The sequence below is a fragment of the Tyto alba genome, unplaced genomic scaffold, assembly GCF_018691265.1.
Source record: "Tyto alba isolate M040663 unplaced genomic scaffold, T.alba_DEE_v4.0 Super-Scaffold_10, whole genome shotgun sequence".
Classification (NCBI taxonomy): Eukaryota; Metazoa; Chordata; class Aves; order Strigiformes; family Tytonidae; genus Tyto; species Tyto alba.
In genome coordinates this window covers 3,025,452-3,045,105 of record NW_024881262.1, presented here as the reverse complement: position 1 = coordinate 3,045,105, position 19,654 = coordinate 3,025,452, and the positions used below count along the sequence as shown (strand labels likewise).

Below are 19,654 nucleotides of genomic sequence, written 5' to 3'. Positions count from 1 at the left end.
CTTTGGGCATAGAAAATTCAGTTTTAGGACTCTTCTCCTTTTAATGCTTCTTAAATTCCACATAGTAACTGTTTGACACAGAGTAATTTTTATGGTGAAAAAATTCCAGATTAGAAGGCTACATTGTGCATCATCATGCTCTCCTCAGAGTATACCTTCTGCTCTCAACTTCTTGCTCACACTTCATCCTGGAAGGCAGAAAAGTTTTAACCTGGATAAGTGCCTCTGCGCTGTCCAGGGACAGACAGAGAAAGGCTATTGCAATTAGGAGAGGGTGGGACCCCATTGAACTGCTCGTGGAATTACTGTGTTGCACTAAAGTATCATGGACATTACCCATAGGGGTGGATAAAAGCCTAGGGTGTTGTAGCATTTTGTCACAGCCAGATTATTTCATAGTATGGCTTTTTCCTCTAAATTTTCCCACAGTGCTCTCTCTTAAGCATGAAGTTCCTTGAAAAGCTTGCGATTCCAGGTTTTCCCTTGTTACCTTCATGACTATATATCAGCACAAGAGAACTTCAGTGTTTCAACCTATAATGTTTCAACAATATGTTCCTAGCATCACTTGTTCTTTAAATTGTCCAGTGTCTTTATACTAAGTGATAAGATAAATGCAGAGTTGGGTACTGTACAAACAGAATTCCCTTAAAACTCAGGTCTGTTTTGGTGCTTATTTTGCCATAGTGCTAATGTAATATTACTTATTTCAGAATGTTTTATTTTGGTGTTAGTGTCTTCTTTTTTAATTTTGGCTACTTATATATGTGTGTTTATATTTTATTGCAGTTATACCTACATGTCTTCTTTTTGATGCTCAATGTGAATAACTGAAATGAGACTGAAGACTTCACTTTTAAAGGAACCAAAGCATATCCTTTATTTCAAAATAAACTGTAGAAAAGCTTGTTAAATCTGAAAAGCCTCTTTTCCAGAAAGGATTTCTTAATCATAAATGTCACAGTAAAATATTTGTAAATTGCAGGTGGCTTTTTTTTTTTTTTTTTTTCATTCACCTTGCCATTCAGCGCAGCTTTTAAGGGCAACTTTTTAGGAGATGTTGAACAATCTTAGAGTAATACCTTCCCTTCGGAAGGTATCAATGTTTTGCCAGGAAATTTTAAAGTTTTTTTCCTTTCTTATTTGTAGTGGTGAGTTAAAAGCTTTCCTAGACAGTAAATAGGAGTAGTGATATATCTGCTTGTTTGTAATAAGACATGCACGTAGCAGATACAAATAGAATTGTGATATTCCTACTGATAAATCAGATACATCAACAATTTTTATACGATGTGGTGTTAATAAACCAACAGATTTGAATGATTGTGCACTAAGACTCTTCTAGGGGTGTAACCCAACATGTCAGCTATGTTTCAATAAGTATGCAACGTAATAAGCATTGCATTCATATTTTTACATGATAGTTGGCTTTATTTTTTGCGAAGTTTCTACCAGCTCTTTTCTTGACACAAGAGAAGAAAAAGAATGAAGAATCATATTTTTTTATATAAAACACTCCATGTAATCTTAACTAAACAATCTTCCTGTATTGTTCCTTCAGTTTTGTATAGCATAAATGAGATAATTTTGTAAGCTTATTTTTAATAATTAACATTTTCAGACTTCCTTAATTTAATTAAACATAAAGAATTAGTTAGCTGTGTGGGATGGACAACAGCTGATGAGCTATATTCCTGCAGTGATGATCACCAAATTATGAAATGGAACCTTTTAACTAGTGAGACTACTCGAGTAGTGAAACTTCCAGATGATATTTATCCCATAGATCTTCACTGGTTTCCCAGAAGTATAGGTGGGAAGAAGCAGTCCCATGCAGAAAGCTTTGTTCTAACAAGTTCTGATGGTAAGTCACTTTAAAATATTTATCATTTCACACCACTTTGTGCCTATGTCTCTCAGATACATGAGAAATTATTTGCAGTTAAAATAGTCTGCAATAAAGCAACTCCAAATACCTATACATCGGTTACACTGGTGTAAAACTGATAAATACTTCAAATTTAATACATTGTATTACTATAATTTTCTGCAATACAATGTTATCAAGTGTACCTCTGACAGCAGATATGTAATTTTTTTATGTAAGGTCCATTTATACCATATTTTTTTCAATTTCATAAACTAGTAGCTTTAAATATGCCTGTACTGTATGCCTACATAGATACCAAATCACTTGTAGTTACGAAAACTGATGACCAGGTTACTGAAATTGCTTGACCATGATGTTTAATATCAATGTAGTCCATTTCTTGGACATGTTACAAGAGCATGTCTTCTATCTGGCTTCGATGGAGTCTTGAATAATCCCTCTCAAGCATCTAGTCCTGGCTGTTGTCAGGGATGGAAGACTGGTACATATGTCCACTCTAATAGCAGATGCGTTTATACATACATATATCCAGTATGCTGCTATTTGCCCAGTATACTAATACTAGTCTATATGATCGATATAGTAGCAGCTGTATTTCAGCATATGGATTCTGTTTTGTGGAAGGGAGATGGGAGCAAAATGATTTGATGATTGCTTGGGGTTTTTCTCTTCCTCCCTAAAGACACTAGGAATTGATTTTGCCTGACTTGCACACAGTCAGATTTTTTTTTCCTGCATGAAGACAGATATATCCCCAGTTCAGTGAAGAAATCTTAGGTAACTGGTTTCATTGTTATTTCACATTTATTACGAAGCAGTCCATACTGTTCACATGAGTTTGTCTCCTTAGTACTGTCATGGGGATTATGTTCCATGCCACCAGGAATTTTCTGTGCAAATTTTCCCCTTTTTTTTTTTCCCCTAATACCTTTTCTTTAAGGAAAAACATTTGGAGTCCCTTCTTCTCGATCTAATTCTTTGTTTGAACAAAATATGAAAACTAATGGTAAAAATAAATTTTCTGAATGCTGCCCCCTTTTATTTCTGTTACAAGGAACCTACCGTGTGAAAACACTGTAGTTAAGACGAGGGTGTTTCTTTCTCAACCCACCAGTTTTTAAAAGGGGTTGATCCTATATGAAATATGTTGGTTTACATTGAACTTGTTATAAAAATTGTATTGGAATAAAAGCTCTGCTAAGAACAAGTCCTTGGTGTAGACTGGGACTGCCTAACTGTCAGTCCGCTGGCAAGAACTTGCTGAAGAGGTTGTTGTGTTAGTTTGTGAATGATTTCTGATACTTTCATATGTTACATCCGAGAATTTGGCATGCAGGTGACTTGGAGGAGCTGTATGACTTGTTTACAGAAGTAGGATAGTCTTTATGTCAATTCTAACTTTTTATATCTTTGTGTTTTACTGGGTTGATAATGTTGTTGAAAGTTTCAGAATAAGTCAATTACATTAGCCCGCTGGAACTCGTAATTATGTGCCACAAAGAAGCAGAGTGCATCAACATGCTAAACTTAGTTTATATTTCTTTGTCAGCAATTGAAGATCTCGGTGGTAAAGCTGTATTTCTACAGAAGTGGGAGCGATGGGAGTTTCTCAACACTGAAGTCAAAGCAATAATCTCTGCTAGCTTTTTCATGCAGAACAGGTCACGGTCCATCGTTGTAGAGCGTTTCCATCAGGATAATAATGGTCGTCTGCCCATGCCCCTGTTGATAGCTTTCACAGGGACCTATTGATAGTTTTAATGGGACTGGTGGGTAATTTCCAGCTAACTTCTGCCCATATTTTGGCCAGAACCTGGAATTTGTGGGTCTAGTATGTTTTCTTTGGTGAGGGGAACTTATTGTAGGCTTTTGGCTAGCTTCACAGTGAACTTGATTGGGAACAGGTTTGTTACTGGGCATTAACAGTCTGGAGCTGATGCGCCCGGTATAGCTTTCTGTACGGATGGAGAGAAGTAATATGTATTTGAAGAAGGTAGAGGAAATTCATTCTTTGCGTGAAATTTTGGTGATTTCTTTGGCTTTTGGCAATTGATGCACTTAAAAATTAGGAGGGCTGAGAGTTGAGGGCTGAAATGTCACAGAGTGGAGATCAGTATTTCTTCAAGATATTCAATACCTCCTCAGGAATAAATGCACTGAACTCGTGGAACAAAATCAGGACATCTTTTGGCCAGTGTCTGGAGGTTGGCTCCCTGTAGCTTCCTAGATATACATGGGGAGGGAAGATAAGGAGAGAAGTTTGACCAAGTAGAAGCTGTAATTTTTGCAATAGTTGGTGCTAAACTTTACTGTGAATTTTAGGCAGCTGGATCTAACAAAGTATTGCTTGTGAAACTGTTAAGGTAGAAGCAGAAGCTTTTGTGAAAGTGGAAAAGAAGATTCATTTGTATCAACTGATATTAGCATGCATTATACTGTTATGCTTTTGAGTGCATGGAGTTTACCTAAACAGAGATGCTCTTCAGGAAGTCAATCAATGATCAATATAAACTGAGCAGATTTCTATGGAAATTGTATTGTTTTCCTTTCAGTGATAAACATGGGATGGAGGGATTTTGGTAGGTCAGGCAGTGCTCAATTCCTTGCTTTTTTCTCCTTTCTTTTTCTTTTACAGTCTTCACATTTGTATTTCTAATGTCATGTTTCTGTAAAGTTCTAAATTATATGTATAAATAGTCAGCAAAAGAGCAGCTCTGGTGAGTTAGATCTGTTAATTTATTCAGTCACTTTTCCAGTGTTATTAAAATAATGTGGTAGTGTTTCATGTTCTGCTTGAATAATGCTTTGACAAATGTCTGAAGTAGTATTTAAGGTCTACTACTAACTTCATAAGAAAGATTACTTTTAAAACTCTGCTATGCAATTTTTCTCTCCCATTTTTCTGTTTTTTATATCACTAAGATATGTAAGGAAAAATAAATCGTATTCATAGATGTGTTTAGAGAGGTTGGAAGTTGATTTTTTTTCAGAAGTGTTCAAAAATTAGCATGTCGCAGGAGCTGTGCATTCAGAAGTACTTTAAGCCTATATATGAACCCAGTGCAACTTTAGGTAAGATAGCAGTTCTTACATGTAATGTCTGGTAGATATGAATGCTTGCCCTTCTCCTGTAAGTGGATTAAGTGAAACTGCAACAGAGAGCTACAGTTTCAGAATAAAGATTCATGAGTAGCACCATGTATCGGTAGGGCCCAGAATCCTTTTTTTTCAATTAACTACTAGAAGTTGGATTATTTTAAGTGACATAAGTCAATGACAGAGGTGTAAAGTGAGGGGTTCTCGCAGCTTAGCAGATGATTTTTCTTGCTGCTCAAGATTTTAGTTGTGTGTTACCAACGAAATCTGAAACAGTTGATCTGCATTTTCCTCAATAAGTCTTTTGTGTTCATTTGCTTACAACTTTTTTGGTCTAACCTAAAATTATTACCCTAGGATTCTAGCTAATGTCAAAGTACTCTATAAAGATTTCAGCTACGAGACACGGTGAGAAGGTCAGGAAAAATGCTGCCTCCTCCATATCAGTAAAAAAAAAAAAAAAAAAAAAAAAAAATTACTGAATGAGAAAAAAAAAATCTGTGAAACATGTAAATGATCATGTAGATATCTCTGTTAGATTCTCAAGTGCTTATGAATTCTATCAATTCTATCATTGTCCAGCTTTTGGAGATCAGCTTGATTAACTTTCACTTTCTTTTAATGCAGCTGTTTTTTACTTGCATGCAGCATAAACTGTTTTGACTATCTTTGCCAACTTTATTGCAGTGGGGTTTTTGTGTGGTGATTTTGGTTTTGTTTTTTTTTTTTTTTTTCCCCCTTTTTACAAATGTGTAGGCCCCTCAAATTGTCCAGTTCTCAGCACATCCCTAGGGTTTATCATCTTAATGGTGGTGTAGCTGAGTAGTGTCTGATCAAAGTCTGCAATCCCTTAACTTCCCCCATTTCCCAAGGTGACACATCCGTTAGTTCTTCAAGCCAGTCTGGCGATCTCTTGTTAGCTAATTTTGAATTGTTCAGTGGGTCAAGTTTGTATTCAGCCTTTGCGTTCCTTCTGGACATGTGGGGCCTTTATTGCTATTCCTGTCGTTAATCTGAATGCTACTGTTTGGCTAGCATAGCACAGTGCAAAGTGGAATTGAGCTTTGCTGGATTAATTGCTATTAAAACTAAATGCTTATGGTTGTTACAGACCAGTAGATAGTCTCCAGTAGGAACATAACATGATGTTGTGGAAAGAAGATAGGATGTAATTTCTGTTTAAGTCAACAGAGTAAATCCCAATTTGTTTATATATTTAGAGAGTGCTAAATGTAAATAAAACTGGATGGAGAAACTCACTTTTTTTTCCCCCTTAAAGTTCTGTTCCCTACGAAAATGAGATTTCCAAGGCTGATGTTGTAGGGGGACTGTCTGGCAGGTAATCGGTAACTTTGGAGCTCCTTGGTGACTTTTTATGGAAAGAGGCAGCTCTCTATGATGGACAAATGCCAAATGAGTGGACAGTGGACGCCCTCACTGAGGGTGCAGTTGCAACATGGGCTGCAGGCAGCCGAGGCAGTGGATAGTCCAGCAACAAAAGCTGATTTGGTTTGCTGTTACTTATGGAACGAGTTATTTCTGACATAATTAGTTCACAGATCACAGTTAGTACTTTATCTCCTGTAGGGATTTTTTAGCTAATTAGCTGTTGTTAGGACTAGGGGATAAGCTTTTAGCATTTATTGGTAAATTCATCCGAAACATTCAATTTCTGGAAAACTGTTCATGAGAGATATTTGCCAAAAATCATAGTTTGTTTTGGGTTTGTTGTTCGTTTTTTTGTTTGGTTGGTTGGCTGGGTTTTTTGTTTTGTTTTGTTTTTTCCCAGTGAAATTGAAAAGCAAAACAGTGCTAACCTAATTTGTGAAAGAATAAATTGAGATAAAAACTTTATGTAGAAAATTTCCAAGTTTTTATCTCCTAGCGTAACTTAGCACTTTCAATAGAGATAACATATCTTGTAAAGATTTTGCTTTTGCATATGCAAGTGAATTGTTGCATTGTAAAAGTGCATGAACAAGTTTTGTTGCTTAATCGCTATTTTCGAAAAACCTTACATTTAAAATTGCATTTAACTGTTACTTATGTAGCATGCCTTACGTGTCAAGCCTGCAGTTTTCCTGCAACAGCTAATTCATCTCTGTGATAAGGATTCCTGGAAATTTGCTGAATCCAATGGAAATGGAGTATAATGTCTTTACAGGGTTGCATTAATTCCTGGTTGAACTCCAGATGTTTGTGAAATTAGAACAAATGTAAATTTAATCCTCTTGGGTTTTCTTCCAAGTTGCATCTCTTGTGGGATATTGTTCTTTTACTTCTTACTTACATTGATATTGTTGCTGCTTTTTTATAAAAATAAAGAATATGTTCAACTTTAAACTGCTTATTAAGCACAAATCATAAGTGAATAGACCTAATTTTTCAACTTCTTATGTTATCGATAATTTTACATGAGGTCAGCGTTTAAGAGTCTATGAAAAGTAATGAACAAAACATACATGTTTTATATTCTGTATTTGAATAGGCTGCTAATCTCCCACTTGAAATTCCTCCAAAACTGGAGAGAGTCACTTTAAGATTGAGGACAGCTTCTGGCTTCAGGATGTAATAAAAATAAAGGAACAGTATTCTACAAATCTGAGATGTAAAGTAAGGTTAAATTGAATCACTACTAGCTACTCCAAGCATGCAGTTAAAATTTTCCCTTTCTTAATTGTCTATAAGGCGGTGAGTTCTAATTTGAAAGTCTCTAGTACCTCAATGTTAAGTTGAAGAACAGAAGGCAAAGAAATCCATCAAAACATTGCTTTTGGAGCAACCTCTATGTATGAATGCAATGCAAAAAGCAGTGTCTAATGAGTCACATCATTTGACTGTCATCAGTTGTAAATTCACATGTTGGAAAAGTAAAGAAGTTGCAGAAGTAAAGATGATACCCATGCAAACTTGATTTGGCCTAGTTCTGCGTAAGTATTATGAGACAGTTTTTAAATGCATGATCACATTTTTTCCAGATGAATTCTATCTTGGTGCCTAAGGTGGACCTGCTTTTATATGAAACTGTATTCTTTCCTGCTAGGCTACAATTTGCTATGTTTTGATATTTGAAAGATGCCTTGTGAAAGAAGTAAGAGCTTGTGGGGTGGGAAAGGATGCAAAACATTGGTAAACGAGTTGAATGTTTCCCTGCGTAACAGGATTTTATCATGTATTCTGTGACCTGGCCCATTGTTTTCCCGATCATGTGACCTAAACAAAGTATTCAGTTGCTTGTCAACTGTCTGTTCTTTCATTTTATTATTTTTTTTCCTCTTCTGTATTAAGGGGTTTGCTTACAGAAGCATTGAGGTATCACAGATTCTACTTGGGTCAGCAGAAGCTATTGTTTCAATATATAAAATGCCATAGAATTCTCTGTGTCCTTAAAAAAGTAATTCTGAATGTTTCAGATTGGATATTGAAAAGGAATGGATGCTTTTGAGTTAGATCTCTGTGTATGTTAGCTCCTAATTTGCAAAGCTCTTTTTTTTTTTCTTTCCCCAAGGAAAATTAGTGAAATGTGTTCCTAGTGTCTATGAAGTGCCCAGCCACTTAGATGATGAATACTGTAGGTGACGGCATAAGAATACTCATAATCCTATGATCAGAACAGGTTTAAGTATTCTGCAGTGAAAAAGGTCTTGGCTACCAATTGAACAAGTACACTATGCATTGAATAAGACAGGTGATCAGAAAATAAAACACGTTTTTTAACATATTATTTTAAAACCAGAAAAGGCCATTTTGACAATTTAATCAGAGAAAATAGCATTTACGCATGGAATTCCTGTGAATCCAGGTATTGTTTATACACAAAAAAGTAGAATTTTAGACCTGAGAGTTGTTCTATAAAATAATTGATGCATTAATTATATAAAATATATTTTATAATTATAAAGTAACTGTAAAATAACATAATGCATTAAATGTAGAATACCAGTCCTGAAAATCTTAGGAAAGTAAAAATTAACCAAATGCGTAAGAAGTGGTCTTGGTAATAATGCTAGTTCTGTGAATTCAGAAAAAAATGAGATTAACTAGCTGTACAGAGTACTCTGGTAGATAGGAATATAAGCAATAAAAGCAAAAATGTATAGTTGTGTATGATGTTTTAAATGGTCTATTCAAATAAACTGATTTATACAAACCATTCTTTTTGTTCAGTATTAAAAATCTTTTGCTAGAAAATATTGCATGGGCAGAGATTTGGCTGGATGACTGTGCCTTTTTGTTTATATACTTAAAAGTAAAATGAAGACAAAGTTTAATTGTATTAATTTGAATAATACTATGGAGAGCCCTGATATACGTGTCATTGTTATTTACTGACCAGATCTGCCAAAATGCTGCTGCTTTGGTTTTAACCTGGCTTTGTTTTCAAGGGTTTTGTTGTTGGGTTTGTTTCTTTGTTTGTTTTTACATTGAAGTGGAAAATGAAACATGGGAAACGAGAACACAATAAAAGTTTTTTCAAGCTTGTGGCAGTGCAGGCCACTTAAATTTTGCCATCTCGGCTGCTGTGATTTCGATGTGCGTTTAGTGGAGTGATGTCATGTGTTTTTTACCTTCTACACAGTTCATAGTTCACTCTTGTTATCACCTGTATATCCACATTGGTCTTGAGAATGTGGTCCTGTACTGAAATAGTCAGGTATTAAGGTTCCAGTTCTGGCTCATCAGATATGGCCTGGTTTATAATTCATATTCCCAAGCAGGATGCTATTAATGGAAAAATTATCCCATTTTAAGTGATGGAGAATTTGTAGACACTTAGTGTGAGCTATCTGTGTGCTGTTTAGCTCAAAGAGTTCTGGTCACTCTGGAAATTGCTTGTAGTGGCTTGCTGTCTGGCAGATTAAATAATTTTAAAATAATTTTGGTTTTAAAGTAGTTAATTTGAATCACCGAAATATTCTAAGCCACGCATTTGTTCTGCCACATGTTTCCAAGTCCTCTTTTGTCTGCTCTTTGGTCCAGTTTAAATTTGATCTTCCTGGATTTAAGCAACATCCCTCATTTGGAAAGAAAGACTTCCTCATGCTTCTGTTGAAATCATTAATAGCTTTGTTTTTGGCTTCTGTGAATTTCCATAACAGCTCCATAGTGCAAGCAGTAATGCTTCCTCGGAGCAACACACTCACGGATGGTGAGATTGTTCTAGCTTTTCCATTATCCTTATGGTGTTGAATGATTTTTCAGATCTTAAAAAGAAACCAACACAAGGACTCTCCTGGGCTGCAGTGTATATACCTTTTGTTTGTGAGGTTTCAGGCAATGAAATAACATCGGGCAGTCTAATCTCCAGAGAAACCTACAAACCTTAGAGGGACATAACAAAAATGAATAGACAAGACAAAGATTATACATACCAAACGGGAAAAAAAAAAAAAAAATAAAAAAAGCAAACCACATGAAACCAACATTGTAGCTAGTTTACAAGTTCTGCAAGAGCTCATTTATTTGGGCTAATCATAGTTGTGAACAACATAATTGCTTGTTTTATTCTTTTTTGTTGTTGTTAGTTTCTTCATCGTGTTTTTTGTGTGTATTTTTAACAGTGGACGGAACCTTTACAGGCATAAATACGGATTCACAAATTTAGATACATTATTTCTATCTTGAACTTTTGTTTAGGGAAATTCCACTTGATTTCAAAGTTAGGAAGAGTAGAGAAAAGCATAGAAGCACACTGTGGAGCTGTACTTGCAGGAAGGTGGAATTACGAAGGAACAGCACTGGTTACAGGTAAGCATTCTTAAAGTAATGACATGTTTTGAAGGCTAAAATAACAGAAGAGCTCTTTCAGAAGAAAGCCTTTTGGTTTTTTTAATATACAAAGTTGACATGCCATGAAGAAATAGAAGGGTACAAAAATATAGTATTAAACAATTTATGAAAAGTGCTGTCAATAAAATGTGTAGAATGCAAGTTTGCTGTGGGATAAATAGAATAGAATATTTTGGAAAAATAATATTTGACATACAGAAGGTGTGCTCCCAAATTTCATAGTTTATATTATAGTTACATTGAATTTGAATTAATAAAACTGAGTCTATTAAATGTTCACTCAATGGTCTAGCTTGAAATTCTTGTGAGAAGGGGGAAAATGGAAACACAAAATCAACAATATAAATGAAGTTAGCTATAATAAGCTACCTTTATTTTTATGTTTTCATTATCACTGGAGTTAATATCACTTTGTTTAATAGAAGTTAATTTTGCAGTATTTGATTAATTCTGTTTTAAAAGAATGTCTATTTTAATTAATAAAAGATCTAGTAAAAACGTGTCTTTTTTAGTGATCCTATTTATTAGATGTTATCCTATTTACTTTAAAGTAAATGTTTTTAATATCAGAGTGCTTAGATGTTTTTGTGGATGTTCTGTACTTCGTAGAGGAGAATATTGGATTTTATTCTTTTTTATCTGTTACAAAAAAAGGTAGCTAAGTTGGTTCAATTTCATCACCGCACATGACATGTGGGGGCTTTTAACCAGCAGAGTTTACTGAGGCTTCATGAGCATCTTGAATATTCCTGTGCTTCTCTTTCTTAATTATTAGGAGTGGTCTAGATCCAGCTGCAGTCTAACCCTCTTCTCTATCGAGGCTGGGAGAGTGATCTCCCAATTTCTGTATCTCCACATGTCTTTCTGTCCTAAATCTTTTGGTAATTAGTTGCTTTTGGCATTTTAGTCAGAAACTTCTGTTTTGATGTTAAGGGGAAGCTAATTAAATTTCCTGTGATGGACTTCTCCTTTATGGGATTTCTGTCGGTGTCAGAATTTTCTGCAGCCTCCTGTTGATCTAGCGCAGCTGATTTCTTTGGACAAATTCCAATTCAGTCCAGAAGTACTGAAGATAATTTTGGATCTGCTTGTTTCCAGACTGAGTCTGACTCTAAAATGCTGCTTCAAGGAACTCTGTCTGGCATGTTCCTCGGGAGTCCCTGAGGGTTAGAAATACTGTTCTTTTTAAAGAGTGGTTTACCTCAGGAACTTCAAATTTGCCTTTTTTTTTTTTTTTTTTTTTTTTATGGAAAGACTGCATGACACTTAAGGGGAGTATAGGAATTCATCACCATATCCAAACTGTACCCTGAGAAGATCAGCTACTTTATACTACAACTATACTTTGAGGAAAAGTTGAATCATTGATGATACTGTATCAAAATGTTCTTGATGGCTCTATTTTAACAGTATCAAATGTGCACAAATAATATTTTTAAGATTTTTTTTTTTTTTTACACTTTTTAAACACTTAAAAGGCTATATTGGCCAGATATAAAAATCCGAAATCTGGTAAGTAAATTATCTTTGAACGGAAGAATGGCATTAAGCACCTACGTGCACTTTTTTCCTCGTTAATTGAATCTGGGAGAAATGAAGACCCAGAGCTGTACGTTTTAAATATGATAGCACACTAGGAAATCTGTGTTCTTAATGCATACATAACTGCTGTAGCGTAGAAGAACTTTAATAAGTAAACTGAATTTCTTGGTAACATGGAGTTATGCTATAAAATGTAAGCCTTCCAAACGGAGCCTTCAGTTATCTTCAGTTTCACCATTTATCAACTGTGAAGCCTCCAGTTTAATACATAAAATCTGCTCCTACTCTCTTTGGACTCCTTAGAGAGTCATTTAATCCGCCTCTGGGCCATTGAACTGTAAATAGATGAAAAGCACTAGCAATGCTGAATAGAAAATACAGAACTTGGGATACTTAAAGTGGTGGACTTTCTCTTTCCAGGAGCAGCTTCAGATAAAAAGCCTATAGGGATTTTCAGGAGAGGAAGAGACTTGATAATAGCGGAAGAACAGTCAAATATTTTTTCCTTAACACGCTATCTATCTGCATGTTAGGAAGACTACATAAACAATATTTACATGTAAGAAGACCTGGACTTATTTTAACGCTAGTGTTACCTAGGTAAATACAAGTACCAAGTTTGTTAGACTTACTGTTGCATTTAAGTTGATGATTTCTATGATAACTTTACAGTTGGTGAAGATGGCCAAGTGAAAATCTGGTCTAAAAGTGGAATGCTGAGATCCACTTTAGCTCAGCAAGGTAAGTTAGTTTTCTTAGAGTTCTATTAGCACTTTTTAATTTGGGTTATTATGAAATATATTTAAATAACAGACCTAAATCTGGCAGAATGGGTTTGTTTAAGGATCTTAAGGCCTAGACAAACTCCACTAAAGCTAAACATAAATCACAGTTGAATACAGGGGGAACTGGATTTTCAGTAAGGTGATTATCTTAAAAAAATGTTCTTTAAATTAAAATTATTTTTAGACAATCATTTCAGTTTCATCCTAAGGACTCTGGAGAGGCTAAAGAATTAAAAATTTTAAAATCCAGTTTTTAATACCAAGCCATGGACTCTTATGGTGAAACTGAAAAAAAAAAATCCTCTAAAAGCATTGCAAGAATGCTTGAAAGATGCAAAGTGCATATAGGTTAGTTCCTCTGAACTTTGAAACTCTTAACAGCCCTTGGTTCATCTCTCTATTTAACCCGGTAACTAATTTGGTATATGCAAAGAGCCCTACTGAAGTGAAACAATCCCTGGGCTTAAGTTCTTTGTTGAACTGGGCCATGGAGATTTAACCTTGATCTTTGCTTTGTAACTACAGTTTGATGCATACTAGAGTACTCCAGTTATTTAAGTCAATTTAAAAATCACATTATTGTAAAGTACAACAGTATAAGCTGCAAATACATATTTATACAAATGATGTTTGATATCTTTAAAATGCTATCTTTTATAATCATAATTTCTAACTTTTTTGTAATATTTTAGTGAAGATACTGAGCTAGATTTTGTTTTTCAGACTTCATATATTGAGATCATGTGACCTTTTGACTTTTTTTTTTTTAAGAAACCACATGCACCTGGGGTTGAGTTAAATGTCAGACCCTTATCTCTTTCTAAAACAAATTATCTAAATTCTTTCAACCTGTTGAAGGCATTTTAACCACAGGAGTGAATGTGAAATGCATTTCAATTCTGTTAAGGAAGTTCATATTCAGATGTAATGTTTTTTCATGCTTACAATGTAAAAAGATAAGCCAACTGAACTATAATTTTGGAAAAAAAAAGGTTGAAGCACACACACTTCACTATTTTTCAGTTGATATGTTTCAAGGGTTTTTTTTTATGCTTAATTGTGCTAATTTGAGATTTGATGAAGCTTATGAAGTAAGAGATATGTTCTAGTTTGAAAACTGCAAGCTGAATTTTCACTGATTTTTTTAGAGTTTCTGGTACAGTATAAAAGTACATTTGAGTCCCCATGGAATAATTCTCATCTTATATTTGTGTTTTAAGATAAGATCCTGTGAGACTCAGAAACGCTTTAAATTTATAGGATCAGATTCCCACAGACCCCTCTAAGCTAGTGACATACCTGGGATCCAGATAAGATTCTGTAGAAATTGGTATTTTGTTTGAGAGTATCTGGTGTTTGAGCTAATTTTTCACATCCGTTATCATGTCCTTGAGAAATGAAAGGATTCCCATTGCTAACATTCTTTCTACTCATTCCACTCTTTGTATTAGAAATAAATTTTCAGGCTCTTATCTTTGGATGATGGTCCACATGCCTGTTCTATCTTTGGATTTTTATTCACTACAAAAACATGAACATACATTTTTCCCTTTTTGGCTTTTTCAGTACTTATATGGAGTGCTCTGACCACATGTCCTTCCATCATGCCGATGCATGGAATAAAGATAGTGTGAGCCCATAGCCTCTATTGCATTCAGCCTCTAGCTGTGATATTGCTGTTATGGCTGCATTGTTCTTTGAGCCTGATCTCACTTCTTCATCCTCAGATTATCTTAATATTCTTCCTTTTGTTCCTTCTTTTCCTTAAACTGAAAACTTTTCTAAAAAATGCTGCATTTGCAGTCATTTGGGCTTCCAGCAGACACGATGCACTGATATGTTTTGGGTTTTTGTTTTTTTTTTTTTTTTTAATGGATCTCTTTGGTATATGTTGGTAACCCACAGGTTTATGGTTAAAGCAGGATTTCTCTGTGTATTCTGTGGTGTATACATTGCAGCATGACATAGTGTTCAAAGTGTTTGTGTTCCTTTGGCGAGGGCCACAGAATTATGAAGAGTAGGGTGTGTAAAGTGTTGAAGGTCCAAATGTGTAAGAAAAGATGCTTCTACCAGCACAAATTTTTACGGTGCTCTGTAGGCTCTGGCAGTAAAATTGTTTGAGGTGACGTCTGTAGTGTCAGCGGTGCCACCTGCACTAACTGAATCCTTTGCAGACCAGACATCTGGTTAGTAGGAGCAGTGCCGAGTCCACAGTTGCAGAGCCTCTCTTCAAATCTCTGTCTAAAATTGATACTCCTGAGGTTCATAAGCCACTGGCTCTCTAACCCTCAGGGTCCTCTCTGGAGTCAAAGGTATTGGTCAAGCTGAAAATTAAGTATAATGCAGGTTTGCCTTCCTCACTACGATCAAGCTTATTCTGCAGCACCATGTCTGTAGTTTAGCCCACTAGTGAAGCTGACAGCTTTGCTAATTGCTCATATTCCAAGATCTGAGAATTTTCAGGGCAAGCAAGCAAGTCTCACGGATCCACCCTGAGTATTTGATTGGTAGAGCACCTGCTTCAATCCTGGTAATTATTCTGGTGTCCCTAATTCCAGACAAGACGGGAGTAATTCTTTGAGGAAGGTGATATTTTAAATCCATGGGATGCCTTTATTTCTTGTGCCATTTCTTACTTTTTCTAACAGCGTGTGATGAAGAACATCACACATACATTGTGCAGACCGAGTCAGTGCTCTCCCTGTGCTTTTTGATTCTCAGTGAAGCCATGATTTCCCGTTATAAAAGCATATGAAGCTTATTTGTCATTTAAACATCATTATCCACAGACCTGTTGTTTCTGTGCCACACATTCTGTCAGTTTACCTCAGATGGATTTCTAATTCTTCAGGTGACTCATGTCACCTTTCTTTCAAACTGAATTTGTCATTTAGTACCCTTAAGACCATATCTTTCTTGAGTATTTATCTTTTGGCCCAGCTGACTTTCTGATGGACTTCCAGCGATTAGTATGCTGAGTAAGCACCAAGGAGTAATACGAATAATCGGTGTATATGTTGCCTTTTTTGGTTAATGGAAACAAAATCACCGCGGTTGCAATGTAAACAGTTTAATTATGACATTGGGAAGTGGAGCTTACTTTTTAAGGGACAACTGTATTCCAAATGCAGCTCCTATTTTTTTGTGCTGCCACAGAGACATAAAATTGTCTGAATTAATGTTTCTACTCCAGTGAAAGTAAAAAGTCTCACACAGACTTACTGTTATAATCACCAAAGTGTGTGCTGTGGCTGAAAGTGTCAGAGTGACTGCTCTATCACTCCTGCACTCAGCCCTGGCTCTTTCTCTGTTGTATGCATTGGCCACGGGAATGCTTAATTGGGGATTAACATCTGTTAGTAGAGCACCAAGATGTGAAAAAGCCCACCCTGTGTGCTTAACGATGATGTTCCTTCTTCAGATCTTCTCTCAGTCCACCTCTTCTGCTTTACTCACTACTTTTCTCAGAGAGTGTTTTTTCCCTGAAACTGTTTATCACCAATGCAATTCACTGCAGTTTGTCTGTTCTGAATTTTTCTTTCCACAGCAATGCAGTGTGTTGGCAGACTTTTCCCAACCAAGTTCTTGTTAAGTGCAGAAGGAAATGAGTTAACTTAGCTCCTGCTGTTAAGCCCTGGAAATTGTGGTTAAGTAGTCAGCCATCATAAAAAAGTTAAACATTTGGTTTAAATATAAAAGTCTTCTGATTGTTAAATCAGCATTAGAGCAGGACAGAAATTAGTTTATTTAGAATTTCTGTACAGCTGGTGACAGAATTTATGTCATTTTCAACATAAATTGCTGCCAGTAGGAAAACAGCTAGTGCCAGATTTACTTAATACATGTTGTATGTTTCTATGAGTTGTCTCCTGTAATGGTTGATGAGTTAAAAAAAAAAAATTGCATCATTCTGTACTGCTAAATAATATAAAATAAATGCCTTCCTAAAAGAAAATATACAAAGTACAGAAATATTCAGGAGCAATGACATCAGGTCTCAGTTGAGAGTTTGAATATTTGGAAGCTCAAATCAAGTTTAGTGTGCTGAATTTATATGACTGTAATAAAATAATTTTTTTCTTCAGAGAGAATATTCGAAGGCATAAGTGGTAATATATTAGATGATCTTAGGACAGTTGACATAACAGTTCAATCACTTAAGTGTCTAAATCTCATAAAAATATTCCCATAAAAAAGATATTCCTGAGACATTTTTTGAAATGGAACTTCATATGCCAAAAGCGTCTGAAAATTTTACCCTGTAAGAGCATTTCTTAAGCCTTTTGGGTTTTTTTATTACCATAAATGTACAAAAAATGATTTAGTTGCTCGATTTTAATTCATTTGATCGATTTGATAGTTATCAGCTGAAATATGCATGACTCCCTAAAAAGTGCATATCTCTGAGAATTTAGACTTTCTTTCCATTTTCCTATTCTAAGATGATGAAATTGTCAAATACCAACATTTAGGTTGTAACAATTGCTCCTTCTGAGGTTTCCTATTTCTCAAACAGAACTTTTGGGGTACAATTCAGTTGTGTAAGTGTAAATGTGGCATTAGTGCCCTTCGAGGTTCACTGGGCTATTCTGCCTAACCTCCAGATCCATTCCAGGAGGAGATGGATCTGCTTCAGGCTCCATGTCGTATCTGTAAGCTCCCCGTGGCTATCTTAGAGTACCCCAGGTGCGTCCCATTGCTTCGGTGCTTGCGTTTAGACGGTTGGCTTGTGTCTTCAGAGGCTTCATTTCTGCCAGTAAGAATGGTAAGTCTGTTAGAGAAAACCAGATACCTCAAATAAGCCTTCTCTTCCCCATTTCAGAAGATACGGGAGCAAGAACCTGGTCTGTCAGGGACTTAATACACAGCCTCCCTCCTTGCAGTTTTATATGCACGGTAATGTTGAAGCCGTGCTGAAACTTGCTGTCCATTGCTACAGGGCTTTTGCTGTGATAGAAATAAATGTTTGGACATGCCCTTTATTTAACTTTCTTCGTTTTATTTGCAAGGAATCAATGATTCTTCTTCAGGGGAGACTAATCCTGTCAAGTACTATGGAAAATATTTGCATAGTTGGCAAGTCAGTTCTGCTTTTTTTTTTTTTTTTTTTTTTTCCTGGATGCTTTTTCCATGTAATTTTTTACTTCTACTTTCAAAAAAAGGTCATTTGAAAACTGCAACATAACATGATTTTAAAACGAAACAGTCAGCTTTATTCTAGGTATACCATTCTGGTGTTTTCAATCTACAAAAAAAATATTTTCAATTAACTGAGAAAAATCTGTGAAGTTTGCAGGGCGTTCTTTCTAGTTTTATTTGTTCTCATTTGTTTTGTAAATTGCTTGTGTGGGGGACGTTTGGTTTTTCATATGTGTAGCAAAACAAAAATAAGTTTTGTTAGAGGCTTAATTATGGAGCCTAGACTTCTTACTAAGAATGATTTAGGTGCAATACAAAGCTTTTTCTACCCACATTGGGGTTCAATCTCACCACTGTAGGTGAAAAGAGCTTTTTTCTGATGTCTGTTGATAAGTATTAGGATGACTGTCATGTTGATTTTCTGTATCTCGTGACAGCTGTGAATAAAATTGCATCAGAGCATAAGAGATTAAGTAAATATAAAATGTAAAATGCAGGTATTACTGTTCATTTTCTGGAGTTGTGCAAAACTGTTCACTTATCAAAAGTTTTACAAATTAATAGTGAGGTAAATGGCAATAGATAATGAGGTTGGAGAAAGATGCGATATTAAAACCACAGTATTCAAATAGTAAGTGGTGGCATAGCGGACCATCTACCTGACTTGCTGGACTTGTTTTTGATACAAATATTTGGTGGTTTTAAATTAGATATAGGTCAGCATCGCGGCTAGTGGTCTCAGCATTGGATAAAATCATCTTATAGGTATTCTGGCAAACAAGTTTGGGGGGGGATTTCAAAGTAAACATGAAATGGGATTGTAGATATTTGTAGAAAGTGTCTGCAAACTAAACAGCAAGAGAGCAGATCAGAAGATTTGAGAGATGGGCATTGAAGACTGACTAGGTGGACTGATCACTTAAGAAGAGTTAACGTTTTAATACTGCATGAGAAAGATGCCATAATGCAGATATACCTTAAAAGTAAACTGGTCACAAAGGGCTTTGATATAATAAAGAAAATTGTAGAGATGGGAAGGGCAACACAAATCTTTGCAGTGTTCCAATTAACCATGGGCAAGTGATGCATTGGAAAAATTGATAGGTACAGTATGAGAAAAGGAGATTACAGCAGTAGCAAAGTCATATGCATTTTCAGTAACTCAGATGTAATATCGGACAAGCCATCGATTCATTATTTGTTTTGCATAGAGTTGATTTGTTCAGGGTTAAATTTAGAGCGGCCCCATTGAAAGTGGTAGGTGTCTGACAGTTTACTTGAGTGAATTTGCCAGGACTTCACCCTATGTATTTCTGTTTCCTTGAGGAGTGTTGGAAGAGTATGCAGCATGAACTAAAGCCTTCAGAGTTGTCCTTTGGGGTTGTGTCTGTCTCTCTCTGGTGTTCCTGTG

General features: G+C 35.6%; 1 protein-coding gene across 3 annotated transcripts in view; it reads left to right on the top strand.

The window, feature by feature from the left end:
* The window catches only part of IFT80 (intraflagellar transport 80), a 55,774-nt gene that overhangs the window by 1,686 nt on the left and 34,434 nt on the right, over window positions 1-19,654 (top strand). For all 3 annotated transcript variants that reach the window (XM_042793632.1, XM_042793637.1, XM_042793641.1), the window contains exons 2-5: window positions 790-872; window positions 1,643-1,864; window positions 10,625-10,735; window positions 12,992-13,060. In XM_042793632.1, coding sequence (XP_042649566.1) covers window positions 836-872; window positions 1,643-1,864; window positions 10,625-10,735; window positions 12,992-13,060 — 439 coding nt within the window. In that variant the 5' untranslated portion in view covers window positions 790-835. The remainder of the gene's footprint in view (window positions 1-789; window positions 873-1,642; window positions 1,865-10,624; window positions 10,736-12,991; window positions 13,061-19,654) is intronic.